We start from the raw sequence: 20,320 nt of genomic DNA on the forward strand, positions 1-20,320 counted from the left end.
ATATATACACACTCCATGTTTGTACAATGCCCATAGAGGTCAAAAGAGGGCTTCAGATCCCTGGAGTTACTGATGATTGTGAGCTGCCATGTGGGTGCTAGAAACCAAACTCAGGTCCCCTGGAAGAGCAGACTCACTCTTAACAGCGGAGCCATTTCTCTGGTCCCTCCGGTAGCTTCTTGAATGACTTACTAAGGGGCAGACTTGTTTCCTTATTTTCCCAGCTAGTCTAGTGTTGTTCACTGTCAAACAGAAAATCTAGGGTTTCTCCCTATCTTTATGCCTCCTTTTGTTAGTGAGAATGAAGCTTCTGAGACCTTAGCCAGAACTCGTTATTCCGTCTACACTTATTCCTTCCCATCTCTTTTCTTTTAGTATTTTAGTTGTTTGTTTGCTAATTTACTTATTTGTTGTTTTTCAAGACAGGGACAGGGTATTTTCTGTGTAGCCCAGGTTGTTCTGGAACTCACTCTGTAGACCAGGCTGGCTCAAACTCACAGAGATCCACCTGTCTCTACCTCCCAAGTGCTGGGACTAAAGGTGTGCGCCACCACTGCCCGGTTTATGTTTATTTTAAGTGTATATGTGCATATATATCTGTGTGTGGGTTTGTGCACTTGTGCCTAGGTGCCTATGGTGTCCAGAAGAGGCGTTGAATCTCCTGGAACTAGAGTTCTAAGTAGCCGTGAGCTACCCACATGGGTGCTGGGAACCAGACCCTCCCTGTCCCCGTGCATCAACAGTAAATGCTCTTAACTACTGAGCCATCTCTCCAGCCCTCCTCATTTTGTATTGATGGTAACTATCTTAAATTGAAGCTGGTCGTGGTGGTGTACACCTTTAATCCCAGTACTCAGGAAGCAGAAGTAAGGTGGATCTCTGAGGCCAGCCTGGTCTACAGAGTGAATTCTAGGCCAGCCAAGGCTACATAGCAAGCCCTTATCTCAAAAACAAGCCTAACAAGAAAAAAAAAAAAAAAAAGAAGAAGAAGAAGAAAAAAGAAAAAAAAAAAACCCCTAAAAACCCTAAGCTGAAGCTGGGTTAGATGGAACACTGGTACTGTAAGTCAGTATGAGATAGTCCTCTGATTCTCATCAGAACATTCCAGAGACTGTAAGGAATTTATTCTTTATTCTCCAGCTTTTCTCACGTGTATTTTACAGTACCCAAGTGAAGTGTACTTTACTTGTGAGTATACTTTAATTTCTCTGGATCTGAAACTTTTAAGACGGTCCCCTCATGGATGCTTGTGTGTTGGAGCAGACAGTGTCCTCCTCATTTAAAGGCCCGGAACTGCCAGGATGCCCAGGAACAAAAGATCCCTCCCGAAATGAGCCAGCAGGCAGATCTGTATCACAGCCAGTTTCTCTATAGTAAACCACAGTCTGGGGATTGGCCTGAGCCTGTGCTCTCTGTTCCTCACAGCTGGCTCCCACTGGAAGCACTTCTCTCCTCAACTCCATGTCTATCATCCAGAATCCTGTCAAAGTCTGTAATCAGGTGTTTTCCCTGATTGAAAACCTAACCCACCAGATTCGGGAACGGATGCAGGACCCCAGCTCTGTAGGTGGGTGTGATTACTACTGTCTGCCCTCTAAAGTCTCGGATGCATTCCTCAGGAACTCCCGATCCCTCCGGTTCTACGCTGGAAGTCAAGTCTGGCCCCCTTTTACTGTCTGCCTTCTTCTCAGACCTGCAGCTCTACCACAGTGAGACACTAGAGCTAATGCTGCAGCGTTGGAGCAAACTAGAGCGCGACTTCCGGCACAAGAGCGGGCGCTATGACATCAGCAAGATCCCTGATATCTATGACTGCGTCAAGTACGATGTACAACATAACGGGAGTCTGGGCCTCCAGGGCACAGCCGAGTTGCTGCATCTTTCAAAAGCTCTGGCCGATGTGGTCATTCCCCAGGTGTGTCTCATATAATGGATCCAGTAGGGTGGGGAGAATGGGAGGGGAGGAAAGAAAGGGACCTAGAAAGGAAACTTGGAGAAGGAATGGAGTTGCTGCAGTTTCCCAGGACTAGTCTGGGCACCAGGACTGACTGAAGAGACTTTTGGAGGGGCTGTGATGGACAGGAAGGAAACGCCAGGCCTGAGGGAAACATGTGTGGCAAGAATAACTGAGTTGCTTCTTCTTCCTGGCCTGTGACCCTCAGGAGTATGGAATCAGTCGGGAGGAGAAAATGGAAATTGCTGTGGGCTTCTGTCTTCCCCTTCTGCGGAAAATCCTGCTTGACCTACAGAGAACCCACGAGGATGAGTCTGTCAACAAGCTGCATCCCCTGTGAGGGAGGGCTGGGAGGGGAACTGGATGGAGGGAGGGAGGGAGGGCATGCTGGGAGCCCTGGGGGGCCAAGAAGAGATAGGGTCTGGGATGGTGAGGAGAGAAGTCTTTAGGTGGGAGGAGGAGTTGTCACAGGAAAGAATTATCTGACTGGGTATCTGATTTGACTTCCATGTCAGGTACTCCCGTGGAGTGCTCTCTCCAGGGCGCCATGTTCGAACACGTCTGTATTTCACCAGTGAAAGTCACGTTCACTCCCTACTCAGTGTCTTCCGTTATGGGGGACTTCTTGACGTAAGCATCCTCCTCCCTCCTTTGACCTCTGAGCATCTTTTCTAGCAGTCATCAGCTGTCCTTGCGTCTGTTTTTCCTGTGGACGTTTGCCATTCTCCTCGGTCCCCTGCCCACTCCTCTTACTTGTCCTTGGGCACTGGCTTACCTTTGTTTGTGTTTGGTAGGAGACCCAGGATGCACAATGGCAGCGAGCTTTGGCTTATCTTAGTGCCATCTCAGAGCTCAACTACATGACCCAGATTGTTATCATGCTTTATGAGGACAACACACGGGTGAGGAGCCAGCGGGTGGGATGAGGAGAGGGCCCTTCTTCCTACTCCCATTAAAAAGCAACTTACCTTTTATTTTTAAACACTTAGTGTGCTCATGCATGTGTATGTGTGTGTGTATGCATGCATGTGCACGTGTGCACATGTAGGTATGTGCAGGCACGCACCGTACATGTATAGCAATCAGTGTGTGCATGCACTTGTAAAGGTGTATGCAGACATGCACTGTATGTACATGTATAGAGATCAGTGCGTGCATGTGTGCGCATAGGTGTTTGCAAGCACACACTGTATATGTATAAAGATCAGTGTGTGTGCAGGCATGCACTGTACATGTATAGAGATCAGTGTGTGCATGTGTGCGCATCGGTGTTTGCAAGCACACACTGTATATGTATAAAGATCAGTGTGTGTGCAGGCATGCACTGTACATGTATAGAGATCAATGTGTGCGTGTGTGCGCATCGGTGTTTGCAAGCACACACCGTATATGTATAAAGATCAGTGTGTGTGCAGGCATGCACTGTACGTGTATAGAGATCAGAGAACAGCTTGCAGGAGTTGACTCTCCTCTTCACTGCAGTGGGATCAGACTCAGATCACTGGGGTTAGTGGCAAACCCTTGTACCTGCTAAGCTGTCCCATTGGTTCACAAAATCTTTCCTATTTTTAGATTTTTATAGACTTTGGTCAGTAGTTTTTCTTCAACTGCCATATCTGTTGCTCTCTTTACAGTGTACTTAATAAGTTTGTTTTCGTCTTAAAGAAAAAGAATTTCTAGAATCCAGCTAGATGCAGCACGGCACAGAGCACCTAGAAGGAGTCCACTGGAACAGAACTCTGTTCTGGGGCGATGTTGAACCAGAGAAATAACCTAGAACAACTGTGGAATTTGGGACAATGTTTTATGAGTCTTGTTTCTGCTGATATTGCTCTGTGTGTGTGTGTACATATGCATATACACACATGCCTTCTGCATCAGTCTTAGCAAAGACAGCTTTAAAGTTCTGCTGTGTATACCATAGCCAGGCTGTTACTAGGAGAGATGGAAAGGAAGGATTGTAGAACGGGAGGTGAGGCGTGAGCTCCTATAATAGATGAGTCCCAGACTTAGGGCAAGACCCTGAAACCTCAGTCTTGGCTTTCCTGGGTGGTTGTATCCTTGTGAGTTCCTCTCTGTTGCTCCCGCGTGTCCTGTCACCACATCCAGATTCTCCCAATTACCCTTCATATGGTGATGCCCCATAGGACCCATTGTCGGAGGAGCGGTTCCATGTGGAGCTCCACTTCAGCCCTGGGGTGAAAGGTATTGAAGAGGGCAGTGCTCCAGCTGGCTGTGGATTCCGCCCAGCTTCTTCAGAGGTGGGTCAGAGAGCTGGGATTTGGGGCGCTAGGACTTAGGGCCCAGGGAACCAGGTGATAGGAAACTGGGAAGTAATCAAGGGTGGTTAAGAAGATTGAGGAGTTTGATATTAGGAAGATGAAAATCATTATGTCTCTCCATTTGTCTATTATGAAACAGAATGAGGAGATGAAAGCAGATCAAGGCAGCATAGAGAACCTGTGCCCAGGGAAGACCTCAGACGAACCAGACCGAGCATTGCAGACCTCTCCCCTACCTGTCGAGGGCACTGGCCTCCCAAGGAGGTCACCCCTCATTCGGAATCGAAAAGCTGGCTCCATGGAGGTAATGAGATGGACAAGATGATGATGGGGTACCAGTACTCGTAGGAAAACATCCTCGTTCCTCTGAATCTTCTAGAGACTTAAAGCTTGAGCCCCTTGCAGTGGTATTTATTATGTTTACCTAATATTTCTTTCACAGCTGGTCCCCAGTAGGACTTCTTTAAGTTGGTTGTTACTTGTGATGTTAAAGACTTGCCAATGAGCAATACCTAAGGGGAAAAATTTTAGGATAAAGTAGAGACAGTATGACTTCTGGGCTGACATCACCATTTGACTCTCAGAAGCTTCTCAAACCTTTCATCTTTTTCCCTCTATACGATGTGAGCAATATCTACCTTATCTTACACACAAACAGTGCACAAACAGTCACTGCGGTAGCCATGCAGTGATGGTGGAGGCCAGGCCCTCTCCTTCTCTTTGTTCAGGCTTGAGCAGTTCTTGGCACTTGAATGCTATTAGGGTTATCTATAATGTCATGCCGGAAGGATAATTGATCATCCAGAGTCTATGTCTCTCCTGATGAGGAGGTTTATCTGCCTGGGTCTGTGTTGTGATATTTTTAGACTTTTTCTCAAATCCCACTCTGGTTTTCTAATCTAGAGGACAGAACTTGTACAGATTTATCACTGCATCTCCTTACTTTCCTCAGGTTTGGAATTGTCTTTCTTGGTAATGCGATTTTCTTCTTTGGCCCAGTGATACTTTCTTTAATTTCCTCCATGACTTTCCTTTCGATGTCATGACTTATGCCTGGTCTGGATGCTGCTCAGAACCATGGATCTATTCAACTGCTCTCTGCGGGCCTCTGTCTTATGGGACTTGTTTTTTCTGCTTTAGGGATATCTCAGAAAAATCTGTAATAAGCTTTCATTGTTAATGCAGAGATTTACATTTCAGATTTTAGAGAAGGCCAAGAAAATAAACTGCAGTCTCTGTTCAGACTTACCCTTTGCTTCCCGGCTGTTTTAGGGGATCGCTGATTGGAACATGCGGTTTCTTTAGCGGAGATGTGCCTTAGTTTCCCTTGAGGCGCAGGTGGAACCAGGTGCCCAGCACTCTGCACACACTGACCCGACGACGGGACAGTATGTGCTTGTCTTCCCGGGCTGTCCCTTTGCCATCTTATGTCAGCTCAGGGGACATCACTCTGCACATCCTCTCTCAGGCTTACTGGGATTGTCTTCTTTCTGGAAGTTTCCTTGAGTGTGATTCCTTTTCTTTGTGGCCTCACATATGCCAGGCAAGTGTTCTAAGCACCGAGTGGCATCCGCAGCCCTTTCTGTTGTCTTTCATTTTGAGACTGGGTTTTGCTGAATTACCGAGGCTGATGTTGAACTCACCCTGTAGCTCATGCAGACTTTGAACTGGTGATCTTCTTGCCTTATCCTCCTGAGCTGGACTCCCAGGCTTGAGCCTCCAGAACTCTCTGCGATTCCTGTTGTAACCACATTCCTTCTTTTGGGTCTCTGGTATTTAGATCCTGGCTCATTTAGGGTGATGACTGCTCAGAATGTGCTCCTCAGCCAGTCCTTAGTCACACAGCCTTATATTATTAATATTTTCTTTCCTTGCTCTGTAGGCCAATATTGGACATCTTATCCTCATCAATGACATCTCATCCCTCCTTCTCTTGTCATCTCATATTTTTGAACTGCTTTAGATTATGAAATTTGTGACCTTAATAGCAACTGTGCCCTAGCTGGCCATCCTCTCCAGCTCTCTGACTCTGCCCTTTGGGCACTGGGACTTTGGGAACTTGGGGGCTAAAGGAGCCTTGACCGGCTTTCCACCCGGTCTGATTGCAGGTCATGAACATGCAGTGCACGGGGAACCTGGACCTGATCCCCTTGAGGGGACGGCGCCGCAGGAGGTCAGGAGACCTCCCCCGGCTTTCCCCAGCCATCGGCCTACAGCCCCGGGCTGTGTCCACCACTCACCTGGCTTCCTGCACACAGGTGTCTCTTCCCGCCTTGCCTTCCTTTCCTGCCTTCTGTCTTTGCTTTTGGGATCTAGGGAAACTGCTCATTGTTTAGGTGGGATGTATGGATGTTGGGAGCTGTGTGGTTGGCCCTCATGGAAATTTTGGGGGGAAAAAATCAGTTTCATGTATCCAGGAATAAAATAATTGGAGGGGAGGGCTTCTTGGCTTATACAAGAAACTGAGGATGGCTCCATTCACCCCAGCTGTCTCTGGAAAAAAGAGAGGGCAGGCCATACTTTATTTGTGGCTAAGTCACTGAGTTTTGAGTTCTAGGAAGGAGCAGGTAAGACTGAAGTGCCGACTCGGCTGAGGACAACAAATGGTTGGATTGCGGTTCGCCAGATCTGGGGGGTGGGGGCGGGGAGGTTGCAAGGACCAGTGTTTGGGCAGTAGACGTGCCTTCTAACATAGATGAACTCCCTGGACAGTTCACTCTGCAGCGTGCACTCTGTTCCCTTTTTCCTCTTCCACCATAAAAATCTTTTGGCTCATCTAATCTTTTTGATACTGCTTGGCTTTGTAGGGGCAAGATTCAGAACCTGGGTTTTCTACTTTGAGGTGACAAGGGGATTGATATAAAGTCCTTTTTCTACAGGTGCTGTCTGAGACTTCATCTTCAAGGCCCGGTGGCTACCGGCTGTTTTCATCTTCGCGTCCCCCAACAGAGATGAAGCAGAGTGGCCTAGGTAGGCTTCCCGCATCTCTTACCTGTTGTTGGAAAGGCTTGTCTGTCTGTTATCCAGAGTTTTATTGTGGGAAATCTTCATCACGGGAACTGTCAGATGTAGGAAGGGATGGAGTGGAGGAGGCCGGAGTTACCTTTGGATAGGTCTAGGTGATTGTTTTCGCCCCAGAAGAGTGTTTACCTTTTGATTTCCCCACCAATCCCCATTTCCCTAGCTGCAGGGTGTTTTTCTGGCTTTCCTTCTCATTCCTTATCTGTCCCTCCAGTCCAACCCAGACTTTAAGGGACCATGGAGGCTTTGACCCTTCAGAGTTATCAGTGACAGGTGCTTGGGTTATGCAGGTAAAACTAGAGGTACTTGTGATCCCTGGTTGCCATATTTTCATATGAGACCTTGGGCCACATCTTCCTCTGAAGCCTGGTGTTCGCACCTTGCTTTCCTAATCCTGTAACTTTTTCCTTTCTTTCTGGAAGCTTGAGGGACACAAATCTGAGACGGGTGAGGTGGCAGAGGGACACTGAGGGAATGTCTCTTGATTTTTTTGAGCCCTGGAAAGGGGTGGAGAACGTCATTTAACCTTTTCTAAGGACACAGACTTGAGGAAGCACCAAGCCTCAGAGGGTATGGTATTCTATGGGGCAGTCCTTGAGATGGACTGCCTCTGAACACAATGCCGTGTAAACCAAGTAACTAACTGCAGGTCAGAGATGATTTGCGGGGTCTGAACTGGTTCTCCTGGCTCATTTTTTAAAAATCTTGTCCTAGTCTCTATATTCAAACCTTCTAATTTTTTTGTTATTTTTGTCCTTGCTGCTTAATTTTTTGGTCCCAAAATGTTAATATATGAACTAGTAAAGAGGAAAAATGTTTTTTTGTAACTTTCCAAGCTAATTTTATGGAAGTAGACTGGCTTCTAGAACCCTGAAATCAGTTGGTTGGTTTGGGGATTAAACCAACTCTGAGGATTAAATGACAACTATAGGTCAGCAAAGTGGACTTCTTGCCCCATAAATTCCAAAGGTCAAGAAACAGCAAAATCCAGTAAAGAGTAGATTTCAGAGCTGGCCGATGGTGGCACACACCTTTAATCCCAGTACTCAGGAGGCAGAGTCAGACACGTCTCTGTGAGTTCGAGGCCAGCCTTGTCTACAGAGAGTGTTCCAGGACAGGCTTCAACACTATACAGAGAAACCCTGTCCCAAAATAAATAAATAAATAATGAATGAAAAAAGAAAAATAAAGAAGATAAAGGAATAGATTTTAGATAGGTTAAAAAGTAGATAGGTGTGTAAGTGGGAGTCTTCATAAGCAGAGAGAAAAATGGGGGGAAAAGAAGAAGAAAAGAAAAATGATAAGGCATAGGATCCAGCGTGGTAATACAATTTTAATCCTAGCACTCAGGAGGTCAGGGTTGGGGGGAGAAGCAGATATATTTCTGTGAGTTCCAAGCCATCCAAGCCTACACAGTGAGACTGTCTCATAAAAACAAAACAAACAGCCAAGCGGTGGTGGTGCACACCTTTAATCCCAGCATCAAGGGAGGCCAGCCTGGTCTACAGAGTGAGTTCCAGGGCAGCCAGGGCTACAACAGAGGAACCTTGTCTCAAAAACCAAAACCAAAACCAACGTAAAACAAAAAAGAAGAAAGAAGAGAAAAGGAAAAAGAATAAGGCATAGGAGACTGAGTATATATAGTGCAGTGGCATATGCCTATAGACCAAAACACTTGTGGGGAATGAGATGGGAGGACCCCTAAAACCCAGGGGTTTGGGCTAGCCAGAATGGACAACACAGGGAGACTCTACTCTCAAAATGAAGCAAATAGAATGTGGCAGAGTGAGGGACACACAGACCTAGTGACAGATGGTAAGATAGAGACTGCTCTCTGAGACGCCTGAGGACCAGGCAGAGTGGGGCTGGCAGGATTGTACCAGAAAAGTATTCAGAGAGGAAGTCAATGTAGGACGGAGCTTGCTGTGGTCTAGGGTAGAGCCATCTCCCTTCAGCCTTCTCTGAAGAAAAGCAGACATCTTTTGTAGGGTGACATTTCATTCCAAAGCCTGACTGAGCATGGAATTTGGGAGAAGTTGCTGCATAAAGAGGTCCTGGATGCCAGGGTAGAAACCGTTGCCTAACTGAGCTTTCTGATTTTTCTGGTAGCCCTGAAATACTGGGACCCTGGTCTTCTCTGTAGGCTCAAAGGATCCTCTCTTCCAGTCTGAATATGGATATGACCTCCCCAGCCAAACTCAGGGTCTTGACTATGATGAATTTGGAAGTAGAAGGGCAAATTCCAAGAATCTGAATGCCTTACTTTTGCTTTTTTGAGACAAGGTCTTTTTGTATAACCATGGCTGTCCTGGAACTCCCTATGTAGACCAGGCCGGCTTCAAACTCACAGAGATCCTCCTGCCTCTGCCTCCCTAGTGCTGGGATTAAAGGTGTGTGCCACCACACTTAAGAATGTTGGTCCTATGACTTCCAGGTTTCTCTGTCCCCGAGGCTGTAGATGGAGGACTGGGGAGTCCGGCCCTACTCTCTCTAGGTCACCCTGGGGACGGTTTCTGACCTGACTTGCCCTTTTCAAGGGTTCTTCGTGTTTCATTTACTCCTCAGACTGGCACTTCTTTTTGCTCTCTTTGAACTTACATATGTGAGCAGCTGGTTTTGATCACAGGGCTTGCAAGACAATAAACTTTTCAGAGCAGGAAAAGAAAGACGGTTTTCCCATTGTTTCTTGATTTCTGTCTTAGTAGGGTGCTTAGCACATAACTGGTATGCCCTACTTTATAAGCGGATGACTTTTCAGATGTCTTCTGATTTGTGTCCATCTTGACTTCAGAATCTGTGCTGTTTCCTTGTGAGGAAAATCCTTCTCTTCTAACCAAACATAGTATCCGGAGGAAGGAGACCTGGATTCTGGTCTTCTTTACCTCCTGTACTGTGACCTTGAGCAAAAGAGACTCCTTTTGGGTCTGTTTCTTCACCAATTATGTAAAATGAAAAAGTTAAAGTAGATGGTCTCTGAGTCCCTTTCAGCTTTAGAAGGCTCATACTTGTGAGAAAAGCTCTGAATGATAGATTGTTAGATGAAGAACATGGGATTGTGTGCCAGCCAAGTAGCCAAACCCAGTCTCTAATTCCAGTGAAAGCTTTTTCCTTTCAAGCCTTCAAGGGGCTAGATTTCTGGGTCCCTAAAATCCTCTATCCAGAGTAAAGGACCCCTGGTTAGGCGTAGGGGAACGAACGTGCACCACAAGGTGGTTCAGCAGTGAAGGCTCTCACTCGCTGCCAAACCCGATGACTTGAGTTTAATCCCTGGGACCTTCACGATCGAAGGAGAGGGCTGAGTACTGCAAGTTGTCCCCTGGCCTCCACGTGCACGACATGGCCTGCATTCTCACCTCCTACACAAAGTAACGTAGCTTTTAGAAGTTTAGGGAGACTGTTCTTTTAGTACTTCTGAGAGCTACCTGGAAAGCACCATCCACCTCAGTAGACCGAATGCCTAATAAGACTAACACCATTTCTGTAGTGGCCTTTTGTCTCTGCCATGTAGATCTTCTGGAGAGTTGCTACTCTGCTTGCCTGGTGTGGCTATGGACAGTAGAGGACACTGGTTACCTGGAGTAGCTGCGTTGTGGTGGCGCTGAATGGCTGTGTGTGTCTTAATGTTGTACTGTGAAGTTCTGTATGCAGCTTTGTGTGGCTACTAATGTGCTCCCGGCCCTGCAGGCTCACAGTGCACAGGGCTGTTCAGCACCACAGTGCTGGGCGGCTCCTCCAGCGCTCCGAATCTTCAGGACTACGCCCGCAGCCATGGCAAAAAACTCCCGCCTGCCAGTCTAAAGCACCGAGATGGTATGTGGGTGGGTTTTGGGGGGCAACTCTCTCTCTCTGTCTCTCTTTAAAAAACAAAAAAAACTTGTCTCCCAGCAAGCATACAGCTTCAGAACTACCCATGCTTAAGATGGCACTGGCATTGGCCTTGTACTAAGCTTCCTCATGGGTGATATAGATGGGAGAAGGAGCCGGGACCCCTTCCACTCCTCCATTTGCATTTCCTCTCACCATACAGATACTACTGATTTATGCTTATCCCTTCATAAGCTCCCACACACAGCCTGGCTGCATCAATTTGTACTCTTTCCTGGATTCTGGCCTGTAGGATGAGGACCGAGAGGATGATCCATGGTCAGGAGGAATGCAGTGGGGTCTTGCTGAAGTTCCAGGGAGTCAGGGCTAGGCATGTGCGGTTGCTCAGCGAAGGTGAAAAGATGATGTGGAAAGATACTGGGGGAAGGGAAGGATGTTTCTATACAGATTTCATTTCCAAGTGGCTAGGAAGAGAGCATGGTGGTGAGATCAGGGTTGTTTTGTGGGACCATGCTGTGGTGGAGGTGACATCAGCTCCTGGAGAGTACAGCAGAGGAAATAAGTGGAGTGTTGTAGTCAGGGTCCCAGGGTTGGGGATGGGACCAAATTTCACAGCGAGGTAAAGCACCAGGTGCACAGTGGGCAGGTTCCAAAGCCGAGGGTGGGCACAGGGGTGGGTATAATCCCCGTGATGTCTTTTCTCCCCAGAGCTCTTGTTTGTCCCGGCCGTAAAACGATTTTCTGTGTCGTTTGCAAAGCATCCGACTAACGGTACGTTTGCTGCTGACTCAGCCTCATTCCTCCCTCATGCCACCTCCAGACACTTAACCCTGAGTTCTGACGCTGACTTGGCCTCTCCTTCCACTATATTGACACCTGCTTTCTCTGAATGAGCCCCTCACTAAGTGTCCCTGCTGGGGACATTTCCCTCGTGACAGCTGTAGCCGTGGCTGTAGCCTGGATAGGCTGACCTGTCCCTGTGGCAACTCAGGGTCTGATTTCCATAGTCACCATCATCACCATCCCATAACCTTTGTGAGCATCACCACCGAAACATCAGTCACGACGCTCCCTTTCCTATCACATAGCTGCCAGGCCATGTACAGACATACTGAGGTTGTCCTTAGCCGAGAATAGCATCACCTAGATAGGGCTCCCTCTCTCCCTGCTGTCTCCGTTTATGTAATTTGATCTCCTTGATGGGGTGGAGGCAGCGTGTGTTCTTCTTTTGGACCAATGCTACAGTTACTTATTAGGGCTTTGGTTTGGACACATGACTTCCCATCTGCATATTCCTGTCTCCTGCCATTGTGTGCACTTTGTGTGGCTCTTGTGTTCCTGACATCTGCTTTGTGTTTTACTAACCTAGTGCCTGAGTCTAGAAAACTGGAGCCCAGGTTGCTTTGGGATAAAAGAAAAAAAAAATAGGAATGGGAGATACTAGGTAAGAAGAAAGGACTGTACCTTGTGGTTTCTTTCTTTTTCCCTTTTTCCCCTTTGGCTGAGTGGTCAGTGCTGGAAATTGAACCCTGGTATCTGTGTGTACTAGCCGTATGCTCTGCCCCAGAGCTAGGCCCAGCCTCTACACCTTGAGTCTTTATTTTCCAAGAGGCCAGGTATATCTCTAGAAACACTGTCTCAGAGAAGGTGGAAATAAAGGGGTGAGATAGGAATCCTTGGAGAACTTAGGAATTAGCAATATTTTAAGAATATAGAAGAGCTAAGTCTGTGTAAATTGTACCCTGAAAGGTTGTGGTCTCTTTGTGGGGTGTGGCAAGGAATCCTAAGACCTACTCTCAGCTGTTTCTTTGTGTTGTATCTTGTCCCCCGAGTAAATCCAGTTTTGTTAGATATGGTTTTCTTGTATTCAAGAGCTGAGATTGTCAGAGGAAGGTAAAATTACCCTGATTTCCTGCCCAGCTGCCCCACCAATAGCAGGTGTTAGATTTTGGCCTGACCATGTCATGTATATCTTCTAGACACTACTGAAGTTTCTCTCTGGGTTGACCACCCTGTATTCCTTCAGTTCATTTCCACCACCAGTCTCTTTTCACTGCCTATGGCCAAAATCCCTGTCCGTAGTGACATGTCCGTGCTAACTCATAGAGTCTCGCATACCACAGTTGTCACAGAGGAGAACTTGATGCCCAAAAGCCCGAGACTTGGACTTAGTTGGAAATATAGTACCAGGAGCCTGGGCCTCTGAAATAAGAGCTCAATATAAAATTAAAATAAATATGCTTTTCTAAAGCTTAAAATAGGCCGCCAAAGCCAGAAAGGGAGACCTTCCACTACTAGGGTGCTGAGAGCTGGGTCTCCGGAGAGGTGATGAATGCATTAGTGTTGCCATCGTGAGACTAGCATCGTTACTTGTTGTACAAGTTCAGTCTCTCTACCCCTTCCTTCTCCTTCCTCTTTTACCACCTCCCAGTTTCTTGGGTGCCACAAGAGAAAAAAAAAAAAACCCGAGTTCATAAAACAAATCCTCAAGCCTGTATCTCTAGTTCTCTGAAGCCTTGGTTAGCAGACTCAGCAGCTGAAGAAGAAGCAAGAATTAATTTTGCCATAAGGAGGAAAGGAAGAAAGACCTGGACAGTTCAGGTATAGTGCAGGAGAACAACCTAAGGTCTCCGACACCTTGCACACTTCCCCAGGGTTCTTCTAGCCTCCTTATCTCTCTTGTGTTTGAGCTAGGAAGTTAATATGCTTGCAAAGCCAGGACCTGAGATCTGCCTGTTGTGTTGAGAAATTTGAACTGTTGTGTTTGACAAAGAAGATCATCTTGATAGAATTTAGCCCTGAAGACAACACGAGAGCTCTACACATGGCCAATGTCTTGCTTTACTGAGTCAGCAATTACAGAGCAGTTGTTCTGTCTACAGTTGCCTATGGCAGATTCTTTATAACCATGTGCCAGCCCCACTGCCCAGTGTCACCATCTCCTTGTATGATGTGTGGCTTTGACACAGCAGTTAAAACAAACAAACAAACAGACAAACAAAGCCCCCAAAAACTGGAAACTTTGGAAAAGAGACAAGGCAATGCTGTCTCCATATTCTGATGGGAGAGCAGGTCCTACCTAGTACATCCCTGCTTCTCTTCCTGAGGAGCTTTTATAGCCCATGGTTACAGCAAGCACACGGGTATGGTACATCACTAAACTGTTCGCTGAGCTCACCAAAGCAAGTTCATCCAGTGGGAAAGAGACAGTGGTTCATACTCATCCAAAGTGTCAGAGCACCCAGTGGGTTTGTCAGGCTCTCTATATTACATCACCCCACACAGCTGCGTGACCATTGGTACAGTCAGGCCTCACTGTACTAGTCCAGGAAGAACTAAAAACCAAGCTCTTTGGAAGCTGTGGTCTCATGGGACCAGCAGGTGAAACAGGTCTGATCCGGGAGTTCTGAGCCGTCATCTTAGCCACTTTGATCCTCCTGCCTTTCCTGGATCAAGCCCTTGTTCATCCTCATGTCAGCCTTCATCTCCATATTTTTCCTCCAAGATCTTACACGGCTGTTCCTCTTGTACCCCTCATCACATGGCTTTCCATGCCTTCAGCCGTTTTGCTGCTGAACCCCAGGCATCCACAGAATGTGCCAAGTGACTGAAACAATGAGGGTTTCCGAATTAGCGTTCTTCCACACACCAGCTGCACAGAGAGTGGTTAGACCACCATCCATGGAGAGACAGAGTAAGATTATCTAACTTCTGGTCCCAATGACGGGCACATCACCACCACCCATATTCGGAGACTAAAGTGTTTATTTGTACAAGAGGAAGGTAAAGGGCAGTGAGTCATATTTTTACTATAAAGAGCAAACTCTGGTTCTACCTGCACTGTTTCAAAGGAGTCCTTCTCCTGGTTTCCTGCCAGTGTTTTGTGCCAGCCACCTGGCACCAGTCCTGTGTGTGGCTATCTTAGAATCTGCATAACAGTGGGCCTTAGCCTTCTGGAATGCTTCAGTTTTGAAGTTATCTTGACATCTAATATTTTGACTTTCTTCTCTGAGTGACATTGAATCTCTTCATCTCTGTCCCAATGTCATAAACCCGTTTGTCTGAGAAGTAGGCCCTAGGGTTTGTCTAAGCCAGATCACAGATGCTGAGCTCTAGTCAAGGCTGCAGAGTTAGCAGCTCACTCGTATCCAGAATGCCCTACTGCTCAAGGGAGAAGGGGAGGGCCTGGGCTCTCATTAATGGCTTCTTTGAGTCTCACCGTGTGGTGTCAGTACTCTTCTTCCAAGTAAGGGATGGCCAGTCTCTCTGACCATCCCTCCTTCTTCCTTAGCTTACCTCGGGTCTAAGTGGCCCCCACCCCCAGGAACGCTGTGCCAGTCAGCGCCCCCTCATTGTCTCTCCTTCTTTTCTTTCTTTATCTTTGTGCTTCCTATCGTGGTCCCTCTGTCCCCTACAGAGCTGCTGGATGACCAGCACCCTGTGGTCCGGTTGCTGCGCACTTTTTCCTCTGACTGCCCAAGGGGCTGGCCAGTTTCCTTGGATGCCACGCTGGCGCACCACCTGCACCAGTGCTCCTACCACCTGCGCCTCTTCCGGAACTGGCTGCGCTCAGGCCAGGATGACCCCGAGTGCCTCTACGGTACCCCTGCCGCAGGCTGGCTGCTGCCACTCCCCTGGCTGGGACTCATTGCTTTGCTTACTGCATTTCCGGCTGGAGAGCCTATCTAGTCCCTGAGGTTATGTGACTTGCGTTAGTTGCTTGAATGGGATTGGGGCCAGGCTGCCTGGTAGCTGTAGCGTTGGCTGCTCATCCCCCTTCTAGTCTCCTTTCTTACTTCCCCCTAACGTTACCCCTTCTGTTCAGCGTAGGCATAATCTCTTGCAGTGGAATCTGGTGGGTTTTGTTTTTTAATGTTTTCTTATCGCTCTAATCTTCTACTACTATCCTCTTCAAATTCAAATGTTTTTCTAACCACTCTGATGAGCTAGAGACTCCTCTGCCCTCCTGCCACTAGACTGTAAGAGGAAGCCAAGGCACAAGGGCATCAACTAAATATCAAGACAAACAAAGCTGGGGGTTAGAAGATGGTCAGGTATGGTCAGTTTGAGCTGGTGAAGAGGAGGCTCAGTCTTTTGTAGATGGTTCTCCCTCCCTGTTCTTAGTTCCTTTCAGGAGAAGCAGCATTGGATCGAGTGGGGACTGAGAGTGTTTAGGACATGTTCTTGATTCTTCAGCGGGAGCATTTTCCCCGTTAATAGTCCTAGGAGTAGAGTTATTCACTGATGTTTACCTTTGGCCCTACCAAGATTATAGACCTGTATTACATGGTATTTTTCTCAGGGGTGGGGCTTGTCTCATTTTCCTGGTGGAATAGAGAAAACCTAGCAAGCCCAGGATGTTACTGCTAGAACACAAGGAAAAAGCTTTGATGTGATGGAAATGACCAAGAAAGAACTTCCATTCCCCGCCCTGTTCATGCATGTGGTCCCTCAGCTGAGCTTCATGTACTGCATGCTCTCCAGTTTGCATCCCAGTATTCTAGACCTTCTACCCACATCCTAAATTTGCATGAACCCCTCCTCCAATTCCATGCCCTTCTCCTTAATCTGTTTTTTTTCTTCATGATACCTGAAATCTGCTGTTCCTTCCGAACTCCATGACCCGCTGCCTCATGTTAGACATGCGATTTCAACCCCCTGCCCCTTGATCCCCATTTTGTTTCCCCCAGAAAGTGCAAGAGCAGCGTTAGTGCTCTCATTAGTCCATGGACACTGTGTGCTCTTCATAGGTGAATGTGATATGATCACTTGGAGGCTTAACAGGTAGACATGTTAGGGAAGATTGGAGATGAGATAAATAGACTTCCTGAAGGGCTCTAAAGAGTTCCTTCTCCTGGGAAGCTTGGATGCCCCATACTCCAGAAGCCACAGACTCTCCTGATAGCTCTCAGGGACTCTCCACCCTTCCTTGGCCACTTGGAGTATATCTGCTGAGAATAACACTGGCTTTGTTCATCTCTTCTCCAACAGGATTTGAAGGGTGCTCCATGGTCCCTACCATCTACCCCCTGGAAACACTACACAATGCCCTTTCCCTGCGTCAAGTGAGTGAGTTCTTGACTAAAGTCTGCCAGCGCCACACTGATGCCCATGCACAGGCATCTGCAGGTATGGGAAGTACTATTTGAGTCTCTAGCTTTATCATATTTATTATAGTCTGTAGAATAGGAGAAAACACTGAATTTGAAATGGAGGGAGAATGGTTCAGCAGTTAAGAGGACTAGAGAGCTCTTTTTGCAGTAACCACATCAAGTGGTTCACAGTCACAGTAACTCCCACTCCAGGGAATCTGACATGCACTTCTGGTCTCCATGGGCACTGAAACACATCTGCACATAAATGCACATAAATAAAGACAAAGTAAAATCAATTTAAAAGTTAGGAAGTTGGGGATTTAAACCAGTGATAGAGCACTTGCCTAGCAAACCCGAAACCCGAAGATCTTGCCTCAGCACCAGAAACGAGAAAGAGTTGGAAAGACATGCCAATGAGTAAAGTACTTGTGTAGTAAGTATAAGGTCCTGTGTTTGATCCCCAGAACAACCCATATTTTAAAACACTGAGCCAACCTGGTGGTGCACTCCTTTAATCCCAGCACACAAGAGGCAGAGGCAGGCAGATCTCTGGGTTCGAGGCCAGCCTGATCTACAGAGCAAGTTTCGGGACAGCTAGAGCTACACAGAAAAACCCTGTCTCAAAAAGCCAACTGCTGGGCTGGAGAGATGGCTCAGCGGTTAAGAGTAGTGGCTGCTCTTCCGGAGATCCTGAGTTCAATTCCCAGTAATGATATGGTGGCTCACAACCAACCATGGTGAGACCTGGTGCCCTCTTCTGACATACAGACAGAATACTGTATAAATAATAAATAATTAAAAAAAAAACCAACTGCTTTTACAGAGGAGCAAAGTCAATGCCAACATCCATGTGTAATGACTCACAACTACCTGTAACTCCAGCTGCTTGGGATCTAACACCCTCTTTTTCCCCTGTGAGCACTAGCACTCCTGCATATGACCAGTCCGCAGCCACACACACATACACACAGAGACAATTTAAAAATAAAATGAGGGCCTGGAGAAATGGCTTAGTGGTTAAGACAGTTGCTGCTCTTGCATAAGACCCAGGTTCCCAGCACCCACATCAGACATCTCACAGCTTCCTTTAATCCAGCTCCATGGGTTCCCCTGCTGGCCTCCCCAAGCTATCTCATGCACATGGTGGACTTAGAGATAAGCAGGTACACATACTCATAGTTTTTTTTTCCATGACAGGCTTTCTCTGTGTAGATCTGTCTGTCCTGAAACTCATTCTGTAGACCAGGCTTGCCTCAAACTCAGAGATCCTCTGCCTTTGCCTCCCGTGTGCTGGGATTAAAGGTGTGTGCCACTACTTCCTGGTGACATATTTTTAATGAAAAAAAAAAATAATAAATCTTTTTTTTTTTTTTTTTTTTTTTTTTTTTTTGAGACAGAGTTTCTTTGTAGCTTTGGAACCTGTCCTGGAACTCATTCTGTAGACCAGGCTGGCCTCAAACTCACAGAGATCTGCCTGCTTCTGCCACCCAAGTACTGGGATTAAAAGTGTGCACAACCACTGCCTGCAAAAAAAAAAAAAAAATAATAAATCTTAAGAATCTGCCGGGTGCTGGTGTCATACTTACAGACCCAGCATAAGGTAGGCAGATACACATGTATCCTAGAGGCTCTGAGCCAGCCAACCAGCCTACTTGGCTGGTTCCAAGCCAGTGAAGGAAACTGTCTCAAAGAAAAACAGCGGAGGTGCTGATAGTGCCTACAGAAGGACACTCAAGGTTGTCTTCTGACTTCAACACGCGCGCACACATACACATGCATTCACACCTACATAAAGACATGTATGTATACACATTCACACTCACACACATGGATTGTTAGGAAGCCAAGGGACATTGACTCAAGTTGAAGAACACAGGGCTCTCAGCCGTAGGGATTGCATGGCCACTTGGCTTTTAGAACTTCAGCTATTGGGGCTGGAGAGATGGCTTGAGGGGAGGAGGGTCTAAGAGCACTAACTCCTCTTATAGAGGACTTGGGTTCAATTCCCAGGATCTACATGGCAGCTTATAAATGCCTGTAACTATAGTTCCAGGGAATCCAACATTCTGACACAGACATGAATGCAGACAAAACACCAATGCACATAAAATAAAATTAAATAAAATCTTTAAAAAAAAAAACTTCAGCTAGCAAAATAGGCAGAATTTTCATGGTCATATTGGAGGCATCGTCAGTTTTCTTGTGTAAGCTGTGGCATTCTCTTGCCCTAGATTGCGTTCTGTTTCCATAAACACCATGGCTACAGGAACTGGTGGAGAAAGGGTTTATTTCATCTTACATCATGAAAGGGGTCAGGGCGGGACCTCAAGGCCGGAACCCGGAGGCAGGAACAGAAGCAGAGACCATGGATTATTGGTTTGTTCTCTGGGTTCATATTTATTTATTTAGATTTATTTATATTATGATTATTTGCCTGCATGTCAAACCTTTGGAACTGGAGTCACAGATGGTTGTGAGTATGGATGCGGAGAACAGAACACAAGTCCTCTGCAAGAGCACCAAGTGCGTTTTAACACTGAGTCTCTTTCCTTCCCTTAGATATCCTTCTTATCCCTCCTAGGGCTACCTGCCTGGAGGTGGTACTGCCCATGTGAGCTGGGCCCTCCCACATCAATCATTAATCAAGAAAATGCCCCACAGACTTCCTTCAGGCCAATCTAATGGAAACATTTTCTCAGTTGAGGGTCCCTCTTCCCAGATGGCCCAGCTCTGTCATATCAACAAAAACAACCAAGCAGCCCAGATCCTGACTCCCCAGAGCCACTCATGAGGCCTTTCTTCTTAACAAGGCAGTTAACTTGCAGTGTACTGAAGCTCAAGATCCAGTTGGGCTCATGGCTGCCATGAGATTCAGTTTGAGTCTATAAGTTTGTTATCGAAAACAGCCTGCATTTTAAGAAAGACCCTGTGATCCTGGAGAGAGCTTTGAGAGCACTTACTATCTGGTAACTCTTTTTATTTTTATCTTATGAGTTAGGGGAAGGTATGTGTGTGCCACGGCAGGCATGTCAAGGTCAAAGGATAACCTGCAGGAGTTAGTTCTTTCATTTGATCTCGTAGAGATCAAACCCTGATTGTCAGGTTTGGCAGCAAGTGCATCTACCCACTGAACCTTCTTGCCC

At 46.8% G+C, this 20,320-nt stretch overlaps 1 protein-coding gene across 9 annotated transcripts in view; it reads left to right on the forward strand.

Annotated features, from left to right (window-relative positions):
• The first annotated feature begins 1,428 nt into the window (after positions 1-1,428).
• LOC126495721 (inositol hexakisphosphate and diphosphoinositol-pentakisphosphate kinase 1-like) overlaps positions 1,429-20,320 on the forward strand; it is a 30,090-nt gene continuing 11,198 nt past the window's right edge. For 2 of the 9 annotated variants that reach the window (XM_050133324.1, XM_050133350.1), the window contains exons 1-12: positions 1,429-1,567; positions 1,692-1,915; positions 2,163-2,290; positions 2,470-2,584; positions 2,749-2,856; positions 4,102-4,215; positions 4,376-4,540; positions 6,345-6,494; positions 7,116-7,206; positions 10,942-11,067; positions 11,791-11,853; positions 17,074-17,211. In XM_050133324.1, coding sequence (XP_049989281.1) covers positions 1,462-1,567; positions 1,692-1,915; positions 2,163-2,290; positions 2,470-2,584; positions 2,749-2,856; positions 4,102-4,215; positions 4,376-4,540; positions 6,345-6,494; positions 7,116-7,206; positions 10,942-11,067; positions 11,791-11,853; positions 17,074-17,211 — 1,528 coding nt within the window. In that variant the 5' untranslated portion in view covers positions 1,429-1,461. The remainder of the gene's footprint in view (positions 1,568-1,691; positions 1,916-2,162; positions 2,291-2,469; positions 2,585-2,748; positions 2,857-4,101; positions 4,216-4,375; positions 4,541-6,344; positions 6,495-7,115; positions 7,207-10,941; positions 11,068-11,790; positions 11,854-17,073; positions 17,212-20,320) is intronic. The other 7 variants (XM_050133331.1, XM_050133337.1, XM_050133357.1 and 4 more) reach the window with 7 other exon arrangements.

Source organism: Alexandromys fortis, unplaced genomic scaffold, assembly GCF_014885135.2.
Source record: "Alexandromys fortis isolate MF-2015 unplaced genomic scaffold, M_Fortis_MF-2015_v1.1 scaffold_6, whole genome shotgun sequence".
NCBI classification, from domain to species: Eukaryota; Metazoa; Chordata; class Mammalia; order Rodentia; family Cricetidae; genus Alexandromys; species Alexandromys fortis.